This window comes from Pan paniscus, chromosome 8, assembly GCF_029289425.2.
Source record: "Pan paniscus chromosome 8, NHGRI_mPanPan1-v2.0_pri, whole genome shotgun sequence".
NCBI lineage: Eukaryota > Metazoa > Chordata > Mammalia > Primates > Hominidae > Pan > Pan paniscus.
The window spans coordinates 122862635-122883770 of record NC_073257.2 but is presented as its reverse complement, the minus strand read 5'-3'; the positions used below and the strand labels follow the sequence as shown (position 1 = coordinate 122883770).

Genomic DNA, 21136 nt, shown 5'->3' with positions numbered 1-21136 from the left:
ATTGAAAATAAAGGAGTTTTACTGAGCCTCATGGCAAAAAATGTGATTCTTTTTATTCTTACAACTGACTTACTTTATTGAATTGACTCTTATGATAAAATGTTAATACTGAGTATATTTGAGAAGGGGCAATAAGAAGCCAGCTCTTCAAGCTCTCATTTCTTAGTCACATTGTGAAGCAGGGGTTGCTTATCATTTTTTTTTTTTTTGTTAGAATGAGACACATCTAGGCTTCTATTTTACACCTTCTACTAAGTTTTGTCAACTTTGGTGGATTAATTAGATAATCAACATACCTCTTACCATACTTCCAGAAAAATATTTAAAGTAACAAATTTGGCCAAAAATATAACCTCTCTTAAGCCTTATTTCGCTGTTTGATGAGGATACTCCAATAACTAGTAGGTTTATGATAAAGATTAAATGAGACAATACATGCAGAGCAACTAGACTCAAGCCTTGGGAATATGTGGTTCAAATTATTAGTTCCTTTTCTATATGAATACATCTACATTAAAATAAGTCCATTTTCAGACAGTCTTCAAATGACAAAATAGTCATTTTAGCAGCTCTGATTTCAGCTATTTAATATGCCCTTATTGAAAACCACTTTCATGATTTCTTGCCTAACCCAGCTTGAGTATCTCATAAGTGCTGTCTAATGGATTTTATTGTTTTCCTTACTATAAATGCGGATAATTTCACATTTGCATTGGGACTATGCTGCTTCCAAAGCACACTGATTACTTTTAAATTATGACTTCATACTTTCCCATATTCAGTGGGACTGGGAGTGAGGCTCAAGAGTCCACATTTCTAACAAGCTCCCAGGAAAATCCGTATTTCCTAATAGGTACCCAGGAATTATTAGTTTCACTTCACTGACAATAAGACTGGATATATATCCATTTAAATTTTTTCACTTATTTTTTTTTTTGAGACAAAGTCTCCCTTTGTTGCCCAGGCTGGACTGCAGTGGCGTCACCTCGGCTCACTGCAATCTCTGCCTCCCGGGTTCAAGCCACAAGCCATTCCCCTACCTCAGCCTTCTGAGTAGCTGGGATTACAGGTGCCCACCACCTCACCCAGCTAATTTTTTGTATTTTTAGTGGAGACAGGGTTTTGCCATGTTGGCCAGGCTGGTCTCAAGCTCCTAACCTCAAGTGATCCGCCTGCCTCGGCCTTCCAAAGTGCTGGGATTACAAGCATGAGCTACGGCGCCTGACCTTATTAAAGAACCCTTGTTCTTAATTTGATTACACACACACATACTCAGAAAAACTACCAAGTCAAAACATAGTAGCAGCACTTACGTAAGACATTTTTGTTACAAAAAAAGACTCTGCAAAGCTCAATCAATCCATAAGTCCACAATTCTTTTGTTACATTACTACAGAAAGACATGCTTGAACAACTATAAGCAAACATCCATTGTCGACATGCTAAAATAGGTGGGAAAAGAAAGTCAATAGTAAAAGACTAATAATGTTGATAAAGACAACTTTAAAAGAAGAGTATTATATTGGCTGGCTGTGTGGCTCACGCCTGTAATCTCAGCACTTTGGGAGGCCGAGGAGGGTGGACCACTGGAGGTCAGGAGCTCGAGACCAGCCTGGCCAACATGGTGAAACCCCCATCTCTACTAAAAATACAAAATTAGCCGGGCGTGGTAGTGCCTTTTATCCCAGCTACTTGGGAGGGTGAGGCAGGAGAATCGCTTGAACCCAGGAGGCAGAGGTTGCAGCTGAGCCAAGATCACGCCATTGCACTCCAGCCTGGGCAACGAGAGCTAAACTCTGCCTCAAAAAAAAAAAAAAAAAAAAAAAAGTATTATATCTTACCCAATTAATCCCTAAGCAAAATAAGTGAAAATATTTTTCTAATAGAATCAACAAAACCTAAAAATGTGTTAAAAAAAAAAAAAGATTCTGGCGATTGTTCTATACTAAATAGGCCTTAATATTATTGCATAAACAAGGTAATAATTTGAGTCACAGGAGAACTGCTGCTAATATTAATTTTGATGATAGTGCATTCTGTATCACTTATCATCTTTCTTTTTATAACTGAACTGGGTGGGGTAGCTGAATTTTAAAACCAGCCATATAGTTTTTCCTTAATACCTTTACTGTCAGTTCCCAAAATGAAATGAGAAAGATTTACATGGTGCTAAAGTAGAATACAGCACACTTACTTTCCTCCTAGTTTTTCCCTTTTTCTTTACATTAAAAAAATAATAATCATAAAACTTAATAGGTTCATATACCCATTCTTTCTTGTTTGGAGTTACTTCAGCGGTGGTGGTACATTCACAGCATACTCATTATTTAAACAATCTCAATCACCAAATTATTTACCCTGCTATAAAGATTTACTAGCTTTCCTTGAATTATCTTGCAGACTCATTTCAAATCTTGTTTTCTCTAATCCACTTCTTACCTCTGGTAAAGTAGAAATGTTATTGTTCTCTAAATTTAATTCTTCAAGTGCACTGCATTTTGCTAATGATCTGGGTATTGCTGACAGTCTGTTATATCTCAGACCAAGACGACTTAAACTGGACAGGTTTCCTGTAAACACACACAAAAAAAGAAATTTATTTTTTACAAAATCTGATGAGCCTCTCACTGTCACAGGCTATCTACTATTTACAAATTACTTCGAAGTACTGTTTCAGCAAGTTCCTTAACTTCTAGCACAAGGAACGCACACTACACTATCAATTAGGATGAAATTGAAATCACTTTTATGCTCACTTGTCTCGGAGAAATAATGAAATACACAGCTGTTAAGTTAATTTTTAAATGAACGATTAGATAAAGTATTGGCATACTTTAACAAGTTAATCTTTAGATAAGGCCTAATTTAACTGCATCAAAGCAGTGTATATTTTAAACTTACAATACTTATTCCATTTGTTCTATGTTATGATGATCCAATTTAGAACAAGTGGTTATATATAAGTATGTACACGTAATTTTGGAGAAGAAATTTCCAAATTTCTAAAATGGTATTGTTTAAAATATAAATTATTTTCTGAGATCAGAAAGGTTCCATACTGAAAACTTGGCCTGATGGTAAAAAATTTCTCAACCCCCTCCCCAAAACTTACAAACCAAAGTGAAAGTTATAGTCTCTTTTATCTAAGCATATCCAGCTTGAGCACAAAATAGTCATTATTGAATAAATAAACAGAAGAGCACTTTCTTTTCTTTTCTTTCTTTTTTTTTTTTTTTTTTTTTTTTTTTGAGACTGAGTCTCACTCTATCACCCAGGCTGGAGTGCAATGGCATAATCTTGACTCACTGCAACCTCCACCTCCCGGGTTCAAGCAATTCTCCTGCCTCAGCCTCCCAAGTAGCTGGGATTACAGGTGCCCACCACCATACCCAGCTAATTTTTGTATTTTTAGTATAGATGGGGTTTCACCATGTTGGCCAGGCTGGTCTTGAACTCCTGACCTTAAGTGATCTGCTGCCTTGGCCTCCCAAAGTGCTGGGATTACAGACGTGAGCCACTGCGCCCAGCTGAGAATTTTATTTTCTACTTTTCTTGCCAAGACTACATGGCCAACTATATATAATGAATGATGAATATAATGACATCTGCTATCATATATGGTTCAACTCAAATTCAATTCTGCAAACAATATACATTAAAAATAAGTTAATTTTGATACAAAAAAAGCTAACAAGACAAGAATTTCATCCAATATACTATTTTGTTGTGGCTGATTAATTTCTTTTTTGACTTCAAATCACAACTGTTGCTATGAGATACTTGGATGGGCCAGGTTAAAATGTCAAATGTAGCCTTTACTTTTAAATTAAACAGTTATTTCCAGCGTTAGAAATTACAGAAGTGGAAGCCTGTGTCAACACTTAACTTTTTGGAGATAAGTATTTTGAGTCCTTTCAGCCTTCGCAACCTCTTGATGTCCATTTCTTTCCTTTTGCTTTAATCATTGTTCAAAAAGCTGTCATATGATCAACTTACTTTCTTAGATGCAATATTACTACAATACTTACAGAAAACATACATTAGTCTATAGCATAAGTTAAGCCTTTACACCTTAAGAGGGCACTCCTTATGCCTCATGATCCTTATTTGGTCATCAATCATCTGCATCTTTCCTTCTTGCTGAAAGTATCAAGTGAGTGAAGTTACACATAATGAGTAATTGGAGCTAATTTTTAGCCTTTACGTTTTCAAGATAAGAATCAGTCACTGATAATAAAAAAATACTCATAATTCTATGCCATAAGTTGTCAACTATAACGCAGAAAAATGTAACCACCACTTCAATTCTTCCAATTAGAACTATTCCATAGGTATGCTATGCTCATTTACTAATACATCACTTTTGTACAATAGTGTTTGGAAACTGGGCCAAGAGTTTACTGGGTCTAATTAAGTGAGATTCCAACCGGCACAAAGTGGAGTACAAAAGCAACAATAAAAAACTACCACTTAGCAAAGACAAGTTAATTTAGTCTTTAAAATGCTTTGTAAATTAACTAAGCATGCTTCACTTAGTGACTTCATCAGTGTCTTTCTGATGACACTCTGGTGAGACGTGTCAATTCCTCAGGAGAAAAAAAAAAATTGAGTGACTTTCCAAAGCCCCAGAAAATTTAGAGGTTAGAAATACGAACGAGAATATTCACTATTGCTATCACTGCGTTAGGCCAGGCATGGTGGCTCACACCTGTAATCCCAGCACTTTGGGAGGTCGAGGCAAGCGGATCACCTAGGTCAGGAGTTCGAGACCAGTCTGGTCAACATGGTGAAACCCCATCTCTACTAAAAATACAAAATTATCCGGGCATGGTGGTGTGTGCCTGTAGTCCCAGCTACTTGGGAGGCTCAGGAAGGGGAATGGCTTGAACCCAGGACGTGGAGGTTTGCCGTGAGCTCAGATTGTGCCATTGCACTCCAGCCTGGGTGACACAGCAAGGCTTTGTCTCATTAAAAAAAAAAAAAAAAGACTATAATAAAAATGTTACTTAAAAGCTGGGTTGGCAGAAAATAATTTGCTTTATGACAAAATATGTTAATTAAGTCATATATAATGGCAAAAATAGGGACAATCTAAATATTCAACAACAGAAGAATAATTATTTAAATTGGAAGCATCACAATGTAATAGAAAAACCGAAGTATTTTATATCATTTATATGTCCGTGGGCAAGTTACTTAACCTCTCTGTGTCTGTTCCTTATCCATAAAGTGGAAATAATGCCACATACCTGACAGGGTAGCTCTAGGGGTTAGATATAATGGGCATAAGATACGTAGCACCATGACTAACAGATACATAATAGATGTTCAATATATAATTTTCATTCTGTAGTATGTCTATATTCTGCAATATTCTGTACATACTAAAGTTATGTTATAAAAAGTTTTAAGATGTGAAAGACTTTAAGGTATGATGTTAAGTTGGGGGGGAAAAGCATGATAAAATAGTGCATTTTGTATGATTTCAACAACGTAAGAAACAGGCATGCAAAAAAAGGGAAAGAAAATGTATCAAAACTAATTGTTATCTCTGCATGGCAGAATTATGGAAGAACAATTAAAAATTTGTTTCATTTTGTCTACATTTTTCCTAATTTTCTATATTTTAAAATTTAAAAACATTTTGATAAGAATAGAGCTATAGTTCTAAAGTCATTTTAATTTTTTAAAAAATTGTGACATCCTTCCACCATCCTTTTTCTTTTGGATGAATATTTTACATTACAGAGATATTTTATATAATGTGACCAATTTGCATTATATGCCTGTACATGTTTTTAATAGTATATTAGACTATATATTGCAGGTTATTTCACTTAATTCTGGCTTCTAAGTCAACTTGTTTTAAAGTTCAAAATGTGCTATCTTAGCAATGCAAAGACCAGGGGGAAAATGCCAATAAACAGTATACACCATTTGCCAAATAAAGAACAAAATAAAAATGCCCAAAATTCATTTTAGAATTCCTAGTTTCCTGATACTTAACTCACTTAACTCTATGCTCTGTGATAAAGCTCTACCCACCTCTCGACAAGTGCACAGGAGCACCCACAGCACTGTGCCAATACCTCTATCATCATGATTACACCATATTATAAATGTTTATTTCATGTCTGTGTCCATTTTTACACTTAGTGAGTTATCCACTGTCAGAACCCTAGTGCAGAGCCAGACACTGGTAATATGTATTTGATGTTTACTGAAAGTTTATTATAATAAAGCAAAAATTGAGAAACATTAAAAAGGTAGGTTGTATTCTATAAAACTATTTTATAGAAAGGGAATAAGTACATATTTATCCAGTTAAAAATGTTTTCTAGTATCAGTTTCATCCCTTCTAAGTCAGTCACAAAATTCTATTTGTATTCTCAAAATATATTTCTCATGTTTGTCCCTTCTCCAATCCCACCCTCATCATTTCTTTTTTTTTTTAAGAGACAGAGTCTGACTCTGTCGCCCATGCTGGAGTGCAGTGGCGCAATCATGGCTCTCTGCAGCCTCAAACTCCCCGGCCTAAGGTGATCCTCCCACCTTAGCCTCTGGAGTAGCACGGACTACAGGCATGCACCACCACACCCAGCTAATTTTTGTATTTTTGTAGAGATAGAGTTTCGCCATGTTGCCCAGGCTGGTCTCGATCTCTATGCTAAAGTGATCCACTCACCTCAGCCTCCCAAAATGCTGGGATTACAGGCGTGAGCCACTGCACCTGGCCAAAAACATTTATACTAAAAACAACCTATTTCCTATTGTATCAAATGTAAACATTCTTTGCTAGCTTCTAGGGGTTCCCGTAATATACCTCCACCCATCAAGCTAGCTACTTATTGTTTAACTGCTGTATAATTGCACAGTGCCACACAAGACATAGTCTCTTCTCTCAGGAGGCTTACAGTACAGTGGTATATTTTCACAAATAACTATAATACTTAGTTGACTATGATAATACCCTAAAAGAAGTATGAACAAAATCTCTGAATGTTTAGAGATGGGGGAGACAACTTCCAACACAAAGGATCAAAGCTGGCTTTATAAAGAAAGTGAAAAAGTTAATCTTAGAAAGAAGGAACATCTCTGTCTCTAGGAACAGGAGAGAATGAACAAAAGATAAGCAAAGAGGGAAAATAAATGTAGAAGTAAGAAGTCTGGGCACTTTACACTGTAAGGGTCATCTTCTCCATAAAGAGAACACATAAGCTAAATTGTGAAAAAAATGAGTATGGTGGTTTTAAGTTTTAGATAGCCATCCTGTGACATTTGATAAAAAGAAATGAAAAAGATACCTAGGAAGCAGCAGTAAGAGCCATCTGAGGGTAATCAGCAGGGACTTTACCATAACATTTGTGAAGTAACTTGTCACAGTCACCAGCTAGTTGGTGAATCCAACTTGGTTGGCTCCCTATCAACAAATCTGCCTTCAAGATCTTCATTGACTTTGCTCCATTCAGCTTGTTTCCTTGACACGGAACCATGCTGTGCTCATTCTCACCTTCATGCTGTTTGACTGTCCTCACTGTTGTGCTCATGGACTGCATTTTTCTTCCATACTGAGTCCAATGCATTTGTTCATTGAGCCATTCTTAGTCATTTTATCAAGCTCTTACCGACCTCTCTGTAAACTGGATATACCAGCACACTGTTTTCACCGTAAGTTGGCAATTAATTATATTTGGTCTTATGTTAACTGTTTCATGGATTAGTTATCTCCCTCACCAGACTGAAAACTCAGTAAGTGAGGAGCTTTGCTATACTTCTCTCCACAGAATTGGTTTCAGTGCTAAGCATACAATAGGCATTAATTCATACTTTCTTAATAATTACAGAAACTAAAACATTTCATTATTTGTCCTCCTTTCCATTAGGAACAAGATACAAAAAATTATATGAAAGGCCCATAAAAATCTATTTTCTTCAACCCGTTCTTATTTTATAAAATAGCATGTCTATGAAACACAGACTTTATAGGACATAATTGAAAAATATATATGTTCATCTGGTCTATCTGGATACAAATTAATCATTCTACAAATATTTGCAGGAATTTTTCTGGGATACCCAACTTCTGAGCAGTCCATGCTTAGGTATCAGCCGGGAAGGAACTACTAACAATTCCAACTTTCTGAATTCCTCCCACCCCACCACATCACTTTTAGTTATAAAATATATAAATGTATCTTCCTATTTTCCTTAGATAACCATGGTTTATAGTCTGATACATACCTATTGAGACCTGTCTCTAAGCACTTATTTATATGTATAAAAATACAGGGATTTCTTATGTTTATGTGTTTGCTTTCATATAAATGAGATCATTCTATATGCTTCTCCCCTCCCCCATATAACAGATGATAGAAATATTTTTATGCTAAGTAAACACAGATATACCTCATTCTATGTAACCATTGTAAAGTGTTTCATGTCATGTGTGCCATTATCTCTCCAATCATTGCTCAACTGATGGCATTTAATTTTTTAAAAAAGAATTATGTAATGAATACCCCTAGACATGTATCTTTGTGCACATGTGAAAATATTTATGTGTCAGATGATATAGATATTTAAAATTTTAATAAATAACAAAAGGCTATATCATTTTTATTTCCACTAAGAGTGAAGAATAGCCCCCATTTACTCACATCCTTGTAAAATGGGGAGGGATGGTATCAACATTTTATCCCTTGCCTATTCCATTCCTATGGCCACTGCTACAGCAAGGCCAGCAGAAGTGAACATTTTCCTCCAAGTAGTGATCATGTCTGATTACAAAGAACTTCAAAACCTTCTGATAAAATTTTAATTTCCTGTATGCAGCTGCAGATAAAATGAGGCAGCTAACCTTTAAAAAAAAAAAATGGAAGTAAACAAGACCATCCCTTTTTCTCCTTTACATCACTGCTTTCCCTATGGAAGAAAGTTGATCCATTGTAACAAAATGGCTGAATCTTTCACCAAGGGGTCTTTGAACTCTGCCATAAGAGGGGAGAATTTATTAACAGAGAAAAGTCTCCATGATCTTACTCCATCAACTGACATGCCTCATTCAATAACCCGTTATAGTATCATGGTAGATAAATACAATATTTTAAATGTTTTTTATTCTCACTGAAAACTAAAAAACTTTCTGTGGTAACAAAGGTTAGTAGGGGAACCAAATTCTAAATGTTTGTCAACTCAAAAGCCTAGTAAATAGAACCAGATTCTTGAAATTTCTCATCCAAAACCAAGTAACTCTTAAGTTTCTCACTTTTAAAACCAGAGTAGGTTCCTAGAATTTAAAAATTACAAAATAAAAATAATGTAGCCAAATTGCTACATGACATTATCTAGTACCAAAACCAGTGGTAATTTAAATTAAAAGGTACCTCCACCTTTCTTGGATCTAAATTTTTTGCTTTTTGCTGGGGTGGAAGGGGTTGAATTTCTAACAATGTAATCTATGAGAATAGGCTGTTCTGATGAAGAAATCTCACATTTGCAAAGGCCCTATCACTTGAGACCACTGGCAAATTCAAAGAGTCATCCACATTTTGCCAAAGTCCATTACTCTCAGCTAAATAAAAAAGGTTAAAAAAATTAAGGATGAAATATCAAAACTCTTTTACGCCAGGAGAAAACATCAGAAGTCTGGCATTTATTGTGATTCACCCTCTGCAGTGGTTTCAGCTCTAACCCCTCTCAATGAGTGGTTTTAACCACAAACTAAACTGCAACCTAGAAATCAACACAAGCTTGCTTTAATGTTGAGCCATCTTGACTAAGAAATAAAATCATTGTTGCTGAGCTCCTGTATATAAACATAGGCTGATCACTGCCAATCACTGGCATTTAGCTTTCAAGTGCTTAACTTTGTCTATAAATTGTTCTGTGCTCCACTTTGACAGCTTACTTTCTCTTACGCTGTCAGATTTTTAAAATATGGTGAAATCAAATGGCCATGAATTAAAATTAGATTCTTTCAATTTCAGCAAATATAACCAGCAACTTTAGTTTAATTTAGTATAACTTTTGAGTAAGACTAATTTAAATGATCATAATCTTATTTTAACAAAGTAGCAAAAAAAATAGTAGGAAAGACTCAGGGTTGGAAGGATGAAATGTCAAAGGTACCATTATTTTTTCAGAAACATTAAACTGAAAGCAAACTGAAAAGTAAGCAACACAGAAATTCCTGAATGTTAAAAACCCAAAGAACACCACCATTAAAAAGAAAACTAGTAAAGTTGTTATACATACGCTGCACTGTAATTACCTAAAACCCAATTACTAAAATGACTAAAATGCTACTTGTTGATATAACCATAATTAATGTAACATTTCTTCAGAGCCCAGTGCAACAAAAAGGCCTCTGTGAATTGTTCTGCACTCCAGCCTTGAAGGCAAGGTTTTGTGGCACAGTTCTCTCCTAATCTCATTTTGAGAAGAAATACAAAGTAAAATATTTTTTCCTACTTCAGACTGTTTCTTCCCTGGATTACATAAAACTACCAGAGGTACCAGAAGGCTTTAAAAAACATCAGGTTCATACTTTAAAACAAAATAACTGTTGGAATAAAGCTTAATATTTTCTTCTGTTCATAGCTAATTTCTGAATGAGAAAATATTCATATAAAATAATACTTTTTTTATTCAACAAGGCAGACTAACAGTTAAATCAGAGAAACTATAAATATGTATTTAAGCACTCTCTTACTTAACTGCAACTTGGTAATCCCCAACCCATTTCCTTCTGTCTCTTCCTCACATCCTATGAGTTGTCAGCGATACTAGCTTCTCAGCCTGGAAGTAAATGGCAGTAATTATCACAGGGGAGTGATAGTTACTCCAGGAATGTTCATGTTAAATAAAGAAAAAAGTAAAAAACATTCTGGTCTACTTATAAGAAAAAAGGAAAAGGCAAGTAAATACAGTGATTTCTGGGAAGTGATTTTAAGACAATACAAGATTTGATTTTCAGTTCGAAGTTTAGGGCAAGATTCTTTAGTCCAAGGAAAAGAGAGTGGGCAGCTGCTTCCAGACTAGCATCAACTCTGCAGAATAGGTGTTGGGCTTTCTGTTTGTTTTTCATTTTAAGTTATACTTTCTCAGAACTAGAGTAGGATTTAAAAAAGGAGAAGTATCAGGAGAACCATAATTCAATTAAGTTTCCACTACTTAGGGTAAATTCTTCATCTTCAATAAATGAGAGTGAAAATCTCAAAGGTCAATTAAAACTGTTGAAATTTTTAACAGACCAAGACCCAAACGTCAAAGTTTCCCACCAAACCTCAATCTTCTGCTACATAATCAAAACACTAGGACTGGAAAGGATGGAGAAAGATAAAGTAATTATTTTCATAAACATGGTAATCGATAAATGACTACAATATCATAAAAAGTTTCAATAAATATTACTAATTTACTTTGCCATTTACTCAGAGTAACAGCTGTACTATACTTGGTGACAACCATCAAAGCATATAAAAGTAAATGCAATGTTATTTAAAATTTTCTTGTTGTTAATGTTTCAGTTCTCATTGATTTCCAATTTGTAATACTGTAATCTGGCCCTATAGAATAAGCTAGAGGTGAGGCATATGTGTTATTCTGAGATAACATCTAAACTACAAGAGATTAATAATAAAATCAAATGTTTTCATATTAGTAAACACACTTAAAACATAGAAGAATTACCTTCAATAGGACACTAATCCTACTTACTAGAAGACTGTATCATATATCACCACCTATGCTTTCTCTGTTTACCAGGATTATTCATTTCAGTACTTTAATCACATGCCCCTTTGACTGTTATTTAACAAGTTTGAGATACAGACACATATATAAAAATATTAAATAATAAAATATTGTTAGATTATTTGAGACAGAGAAGAAGGCCGAATGAAAATCATGCTATATATATCTATCTGATCAGTTGAAGGAGCAGGCAAAGTTACACAGATATTTAGGAGAAAAGAGTTCTAAACAGAGAGATGGGAAGCCCAAAGATCTCAAGGCTAGAATTTACCTGATATGTTCAAGAAACAATAAAATGTCTAGCATGTTTAATATCCTAAGATATACATAGTGACTAAACATCAACGAGAAGGATAAGAAAATCACTTCATAACATTTCAAGTATCTTAAATTTTGGTTCTCCTGTCTGATTTGCAGTAGAGTAAAGCAACATTTTGTTGGTTTTTTTTGTTTGTTTTTTGTTTTTTTTGAGCAGTAGCAAGATTTATTGCAAAGAGCCAAAGAACAAAGCTTCCACAGTGTGGAAGGGGACCTGAGCGGGTTGCCAATGCTGGCTCCCGCAGCCTGCTTTTATTCTCTTATCTGGCCCCACCCACGTCCTGCTGACTGGTAGAGCCGAGTGGCCTGTTTTGTCAGGGTGCTGATTGGTGCGTTTACAATCCCTGAGCTAGATACAAAGGTTCTCCACGTCCCCATCAGATTAGTTAGATACAGAGTTTCGACACACAGGTTCTCCAAGGCCCCACCAGAGCAGCTAGACACAGAGTGTTGATTGGTGCACTCACAAACCTTGAGCTAAACACAGGGTGCTGATTGGTGTATTTACAATCCCTGAGCTAGACATAAAGGTTCTCCACGTCCCCACCAGAGCAGCTAGATACAGAGTGTCCATTGGTGCACTCACAAACCTTGAGCTAAACACAGGGTGCTGATTGGTGTATTTACAATCCCTGAGCTAGACATAAAGACTCTCCATGTCCCCACCAGACTCAGGAGCCCAGCTGGCTTCACCTAGTGGATCCCGCACCGGGGCTGCAGGTGGAGCTGCCTGCCAGTCCCGCACCGTGCGCTCGCATTCCTCAGCCCTTGAACATTTTGTTTTTCTAAGACTAAGAATTTGGATCTTATAAAGTCATTTTTTGAAAGTGCTTTTATGTGACATTCCACTGAAAGTGATTATGATGAGATTATGCATTATTCTTTCTTTTCTTCTTTACCATTCCAATTAGTTTGTTGTTCATACTAACCAAACTTACAGATACATATTTTAATGTAAAAACATACAACACAAACTAAATGTCACTGTGTGACATATTTACTATACTGAACACTATACTGAATATACACTGAATATATATGGCAAACAGAAAGCATATATACACTGAATATATACTGAATATACTGAAGAACACTGTACTGAAATAAAACTTAAACCTATATGTTGAATTGTCCCAGAGTATACTAGGAAAATATGATCCTGAAAAATAAACACTGATAAATAAAATATAGTTCTTAAAATTTCAGAAATCTAGAAATAATACTTTGGCTGGCCAAGCAAAATGACTAAGCCACTTATCATGGGGAAAAAAGAAAATGGACTGGCCTCTTATTTTTGTACATTCAATTCCAGAAGAAGGTAGAACTACCTGTTAACAAGTTCTACTGAGATCCTCAAGGAAAGGCAGTTTGATCCAATTATTTTGTATCTATCTAAATTGTTCTTAAATTATAAAAGCTACACACATACAAGAACTATAGGAGAATATTGCTCCCATGAACCATTTTTGAGAAAATGACTACCAACCAGATTGACTTCAGCCAACCAAGAAATGACTGAGGCAACTATGGCAACAGGACTGCTGATGAACATTAAGACTAAAACAAAAATGGGAATTAGTACAACAAGGTATGTTACCTATGCTGACAATGCAGTTAACAAAAATAAGAAGAAAAAGAGACTCCTCCAGAAACGGCAGAAAGTAGAATAAACTCATTGATTGCCTCATCTGTACCATGATTCATATTTATGGATCACTCCACCCAACAAAAGTAGAATACACATTAAACTGCACATGGAATACTTTTACCATGATGAAAGAATTCAAGTCCTATCAGGAATGTTCTTGACCACAATGGAGGTAAATTAGAAGTCAATAATATATCATGGAAAATTGTCAAGCTTTTGGGAACAAAATAACATTCTTCTATCAGGTTGGTGCAAAAGTAGTCGCAGTTTTTGCCTTTAAAAGTAATAGCAAAAACCGCGAATGCTTTTGTACCAACCTAATAAAGCCATAGATCACAGAAGAAACAAAAGGGTAAATTAGAAAATACTTTTAAAAGGAAAATACAACATATCAGAATTTGTGGGATGCTGCTGAAGCAGTACTTAAGGGGAAATTTACAGTGCTAACTGTCTTTATGAGAATAATAGAAAGGTCTCAAATTAATGACCTCAAGCTGCCACCATAAGAAACTAGAAAAAGAACAAATAAAACTCAAAGTAAGCTGGTGAAATAAAGTTCAAAATGGAAATCAATGAAATAAAAACCAGAGAAACAATAGGGAAAATCAATAAAACTAAGAGAGGATCAATACAATTGATATACTTCTAACCAGAATGATTAAGAAAAAGAGAAAACATACAAATTCTTGATATCAGGAATTAGAGAGGTGGCATTACTATAGATTCTACAGATATTAAAATAATAAGAATGTTATGAACAACTTAATGCTTTTAAATGTGATAACTGAAATAAAACAAATATATTCCTTGAAAGACCCATATGACCAAGTTTGCTGAAGAAGAAAGTGATAACCTGAATAGCCCTATATTTATTAAAGTAATTGAAATTGCTTTAAAACAAATTCCCATAAAGAAAAGTCCTGTCCTGGATGGCTTCACTGGTGAATTTTATCAAATATTAAAGGAAGAAATAATGCAATTTCATACAAACTATTCCAAAAATTGAACATACGTAGCCAGCATTACCCTGAAACCAAAAACCAGGTAAAGATAGGTTGCATAACATTACATGTGAATTTATTATTTATTCAAAACAAATACATCTAATATTTAAAACTACCACCAGAATGTAACTTTTTAATTTATTTCTTCTTGGTAAGCAATTTTGGTCTTATTATCCGGTTTTTTATCAAGTTCAGGGAAACATTATAAAATTATATTTTATAACTATCACCACTATTTGGCCTTCTGGAACGTCTAGTCCTATCTGCCATGACTTTTTAACTTTTCACTTCTTTTGTATACATTTCTTTTTGATATAGATTCTAGGGGACTTTTAATTTATCCTAGAGATCATCACTTTGGTCTCTGGCTGTGTTCATTTGGTTATATGGAATTTTCCATTAAATTTGATTTGGCAAACATATCTCTAAGAATTGTATTTTATTCTTTGTTCCCTTTTTGTATCAGCCTCATCATATTTTAAACATGCAGTTTAAATATCCTATTTTTTTTTCTCCTAAGGTCACATCTCCTTGTTCATCTTGGCCATTTCAATAGATTTTAAAGAGAAAAAAAAGCATGAAATAATTGTGCTTGGTCCTTATTATCTTGAACCAGAAATCTGATTCTCTTATTTTATACAGGACATTTAGTAGAATATTTATTTTGGATATTAATAGAATAATTCATTATGTGTTGGAGACAATCTTGCCTTTCAGAGGGACATCTAAACCATAAACCAGTTAACTAGAATATGTAATCTCTTTCCACTACAAATAGTAATACGATAGTGTCATGGGCCAAAAATCAGGGAAACATAGATTCTAACGGCTATTACATCCATGTCTCAGCTTGCTTTTCTGTAAATAATTGTCCTGTATAACCTAAGACAGTCTACTCAACCCTGCTAAGAAATTCCCTAACAACTGCTTTGTTTCAAGTAATGGTAGGTAATTCAAATAAATTCTCCCAATAAAAAAATAAATAAATAAAAACATCTTCCAAAACCAAAATCAGAGAGTTAACAACATAATGACTAAGCACCAGAACAGAAACAAGCTGGGAACCCAGATACAAGCAAAACAATGGAGATAATTCTGTCCTAAGAACACAGCCCTAACTGGAAGATGCAGCTAAAAGGCTAAGTTATTTTTCCAGCAAGAGTCAAAATCTAGGGCCTGCCAAGGGTGGGGACTCTAGTCATCAACCTCAACTGGGACCCTCTAGAGCTGCACCCTACCAGTAAGGGTGAACTGGAAATAAAATAGTCATCCAGTTAGCCTGCAGCAAAACTTTTAATCACTTGGGGGACCACAAACATCTCAAGCCTTGAACACGAATTGATTAAAGTGATCCCCTCTCTACTAGGTACCCAACAGAGGCAGACAAAAACTCTTCTGGAGAAAGATAACATCATCACAGGCCTCAAATGATTTAGTAATCATGCCTCTAAAATATTCATGACTGGACCAAGCATGGTGGCTAACGCCTGTAATCCCAGCAATTTGGGAGGCAGAGGCAGGCAGATCACCTGAGGTCAGGAGTTCAAGACCAGCCTGGCCAACATAGTGAAACCTCATCTCTATTAAAAATAGAAAAAAATTAGCCAGGCGTGGTGGTGGACGCCTGTAGTCCCAGCTACTCAGGAGGCTGAAGCAGGAGAATCCCATGAACCCAGGAGGCGGAGGCTGCAGTGAGCCAAGATCACGCCACTGCACTCCAGCCTGAGAGGCAGAGTGAAACTCTGTCTCAAAAAAAATAAAAATTAAAAAATTAAAATACTAAATATTCATGACTGAAATTATGTAAATTAAGTAGAGATGTAATTTTTCTAAATAAACATTATAGTATCCTTATACCACATTAATAACTAAAAAGGCATCAGAATTTTTTAAATTCACTTTACTGGTATAAATTTATGGGCAATCGGAAAAATAAGACTACATAAACACAGAACATATCACAGCTCAATTCAATTTTTTGCAATTTGGCTAAGTCTCTAAAACATATTTTGAACTTCAAGTCATCTCCTTGCTTATCTCCTTAGTATTACAGATAAACAAACTTTAAAGTATATTGGCCATGTTTAAAAAACTAAATAGCAATGGTTTTATTTTTCAGTATGGAACACTTTAGCAAAGAAAGGACCACACCCAGTATAATAACATGCAACTCAGAAATAAGCAGAAATAGAAAAAGCCACCCATTTTGCAATTCAAACTATGACAGAATATATATACATGTAACTCAATATTCTCTCTCTTTTATAATCCCATTGGGCTCATTTCCTAAAACCTATTTTCTTTGCCAAGAAAAGGAAATGAAAAATGATTTTAAAATATTATCTTAAAAGTTTTACAACTTTGGTAATTGTGAATTTTACTCCTGAATTTTCATTACCAAATGGATCAAAAATAGTCCTATTAATATCCAGTTAGCTATTAACAGCTATCAATATCTCCTTTCTCCTCTCATACCTATAGTATCTGGGAGGTCTAGCAGTTCATTGTGCTGCAAGTCAAGGTTGGTTATCTGTGTACAGTTTCCAATCTCCTTTGGAAGGTGTTCAAGTTGATTGTGAGCTACATCCAGCGTAATGAGGTTACATAATTCACCTGTAAATTGACCAACATAAAAATTCAATAAGCATTATTAAAGAACATACTAGATAATACTTCTAAGCAAGAAAATAAATTTATAATTTCTGAACACAAACAACTGGAAACATAACCTTATTAGATAGGCAACTTTTATTTTAAAATTTTAAATCATTTAGTGAACATACTTGCATTGCCAGAAAATAAAAACTTCTTTTTTCTGTATCACAATTGTATTTTCTTTCTCAAAAACTAAGTCAACCACAAATCTGAAACCACTACTTCAAGATGACATCTGATAAAATTAAAATGTTGTTTCTGAATGATTACTTTTCCAACCTCTTTAAGTAACCAATTCAGCCACAAATGTTTACATATATTCCAAAATTTGAAGTACTGATTTTGTTAACCAAATTCAGCACAATAATATCAGATACACCTTGAGTTCAGTTTGAGGGTCATAATCTACCTCAAGACATGGAAATAAATGGAAATGGAAAAGTGATTTTAAAATATTATCTTAAAAGTTTTACAACTTTGATAATTGTGAATTTTAATCTTGAATTTTCATTACCAAAATGGATCAAGATAATCTTAATATCCAGTTAGCTATTAATAGCTATCAGTATCTTCTTTTTCCTCTCATGCCTATAGTATCTAGGAGGTCTAGCAGTTCACTGTGTTGCCAAAGTTGGTTATCTGTGTACTGTTTTCAGTCTCCTTTGGAAGGTGTTCAAGTTGATTGTGAGCTACATCCAGCTTTCAAATATGAAATCTCACATATGCTTTCAAATATGCATGTGTTCTGATGTTATATAAATGCATAAATTGACATTTATAAATAAAAATTGCTTCTCAATTTACTAGGACTCTAAAAGAACAGAAAATAAGGTATATTTCTCCCTTTCCATTCTGGTTGAAAGCTCTGTATTGGCAATTTAAATTACTTGCAGTGTTATTGAGCTTTAAAAAACCTTTTCATTTTTAATTGGTCTTGTCAAGATTTTTCTATTTATTATTATTTTTTAAGGCAGAGGTTGGAGATACAGAAAAGCACAAACTACAGAACTCTGAAGAATGGGTGTGGAACACATTTTTAAGCTATACATAATAAAAAAAAGAAAAATCGATGCTAGATTTTATCAAAATTAAAAACTTTAGTGCATCAGAGGATACTATGAAGAGTGAAAAGGCAACCTATATAGTGGGAGAAAATATATGCAAATCATATATCTCATAATGGATTAATATCCAAAAATATATAAAGAACTACAATAAAACAAGACCACCACAAAAAACCTCAAAGAAGCCAATTTTAAAATGGGCAATGGACTTCAATAGATATTTCTCTAACGATATACAAGTGGGCAATAAACACATGAAAAGATGCTCAACATCAGTAATCACTAGGGAAATGCAAATCACAACGAGATACCACTTCATACCCACTGGGATGGCTATTATCAAAAAATAGAAAATAACAAGTACTAGTGAGGATGTGGAGAAATCGGAACCTTTGTGCACTGCTGTTGGGAAATGGTACAGTTGCTGTGAAAAACTGTACAGTGGTTCTTCAAAAAATTAAACATAAAATTACCATATAATCCAGCAATTCAACTTCAAGGCATATATCGAAAAGAACTGAAAGCAGGGACACAAACAGGTAATTGTACACCAACGTTCATGGCAGCATTATTTACAATAATCAAAATGTGGAAACAACCCAAGTGTCTATTAACGAATGAATAACCAAAATGTGGTATGTATATATAACGGAGTATTATACAGACTTGAATACATTTCTGATAGGTGCTAAACATGGATAAACCTGGAAAACATTATAAACCAAGTGAAATAAGCCACACACAAAAAAACAATTTTATGATCCCTCTTATATGAGGTACCTGGAATAGTCAAATTCATAGAGACAGAAAGCAGAACCGTGGTTAGTAGGTGCTGAGGAGAGAGGGGAATGAGGACTTATTGTTCAGCAGGTACAGAGTTTCAGTCTCAGATGACGAAAATGTTCTGGAGATGAATAATGGTAATCGTTGCACAGCAATGTCAATGTGCTTAATGCCAGTGAACTCTACAAGTAAAAATGGCTAAAATGATCAATTATATGTTATGCATATTTTATAATAAAAAAAACTTATGGGACATAGCTAAGCCAGTGCTAAGAGGGAAGTTTATAGCACTAAATTTTTACATTACAAAAGAGGCAGGATCTCAAATCAGTAATCTAAGTCTCCATCTCAAGAAAACAGAAAAAGATAAAAATAAGTCCAAGCAAGCAAAAGGAAGGTAATAAAAATAAGAGTATAAATCAATAAAAATGAAAAAAGGAAGAGAATAATGTAAATATAAGATAGTTTTTTGGTGGAAAAAAATCAATGTTTATAGCCCTCTGCCATGTCTTACAAAGATAAAAAAGGGAGAAGGCACATATTTCAAATATTAGCAATAAAAAAAAGGAATACTGATCCTATGGTGTTTAAAAAGATAAAAAGGACATATTACAAAAATCTTTGTAAGTAAAATCATAAATTCAAAAACTTACAAGATATAACCTAATTATTTCAAAGCCACAAACTACCAAAACTCAATCAAGATGAAACAGAAAACCTGAATAGTACTATTGCCATTAAATAAATATTTGTAACTAAGAAGTTTTTCAAAAAAGAAATTCTAGGTCCAGATGGCTTCACTGCAGACTTTTACCAAATGCTTAGAAATGAATTAACACTGATTTTATGCAATGTCTTCCAAAAAATAGAGGAAACAATTTCAAACTCATTTTATGAGGTATTACCTTGATATTAAAATCAAAGACAGTACAAAAAAGAAAACTATAAATCAATGTCTCTCATGAGATTTCTATGTCAGGAACTTAAGACACAAAAATTCTCAACAAAATATTAGAAAATTTACAAGAAAAAAACAAACAACCCCATCAAAAAGTGGGCGAAGGACATGAACAGACACTTCTCAAAAGAAGACATTTATGCAGCCAAAAAACACATGAAAAAATGCTCATCATCACTGGCCATCAGAGAAATGCAAATCAAAACCACAATGAGATACCATCTCACACCAGTTAGAATGGCAATCATTAACAAGTCAGGAAACAACAGGTGCTGGAGAGGATGTGGAGAAATAGGAACACTTTTACACTGTTGGTGGGACTGTAAACTAGTTCAACCATTGTGGAAGTCAGTGTGGCGATTCCTCAGGGATCTAGAACTGGAAATACCATTTGACCCAGCCATCCCGTTACTGGGTATATACCCAAAGGACTATAAATCATGCTGCTATAAAGACACATGCACACGTATGTTTATTGCGGCATTATTCACAATAGCAAAGACTTGGAACCAATCCAAATGTCCAACAATGATAGACTGGATTAAGAAAATGTGGCACATATACACCATGGAATACTATGCAGTCATAAAAAATGATGAGTTCATGTCCTTTGTAGGGACATGGATGAAATTGGAAATCATCATTCTCAGTAAACTATCTCAGGAACAAAAAACCAAACACCGCATATTCTCACTCATAGGTGGGAACTGAACAATGAGATCACATGGACACAGGAAAGGGAATATCACACTCTGGGGACTGTTGTGGGGTTGGGGGAGGGGGGAGGGATAGCATCGGGAGATATACCTAATGCTAGATGACGAGTTAGTGGGTGCAGCGCACCAGCATGGCACATGTATACATATGTAACTAACCTGCACAATGTGCACATGTACCCTAAAACTTAGAGTATAATAAAAAAAAAAAATAAATAAATAAATATATAAAAAAG

The 21136-nt window shown here is 34.6% G+C and overlaps 1 protein-coding gene across 5 annotated transcripts in view; it reads right to left on the bottom strand.

Annotated features, from left to right (window-relative positions):
* The window catches only part of SHOC2 (SHOC2 leucine rich repeat scaffold protein), a 93797-nt gene that overhangs the window by 10379 nt on the left and 62282 nt on the right, over positions 1–21136 (bottom strand). For all 5 annotated transcript variants that reach the window (XM_003825582.4, XM_034931455.2, XM_008950912.4 and 2 more), the window contains 2 exons: positions 17200–17337; positions 2440–2570 (listed from right to left, as the gene is read on the bottom strand). In XM_003825582.4, coding sequence (XP_003825630.3) covers positions 2440–2570; positions 17200–17337 — 269 coding nt within the window. The remainder of the gene's footprint in view (positions 1–2439; positions 2571–17199; positions 17338–21136) is intronic.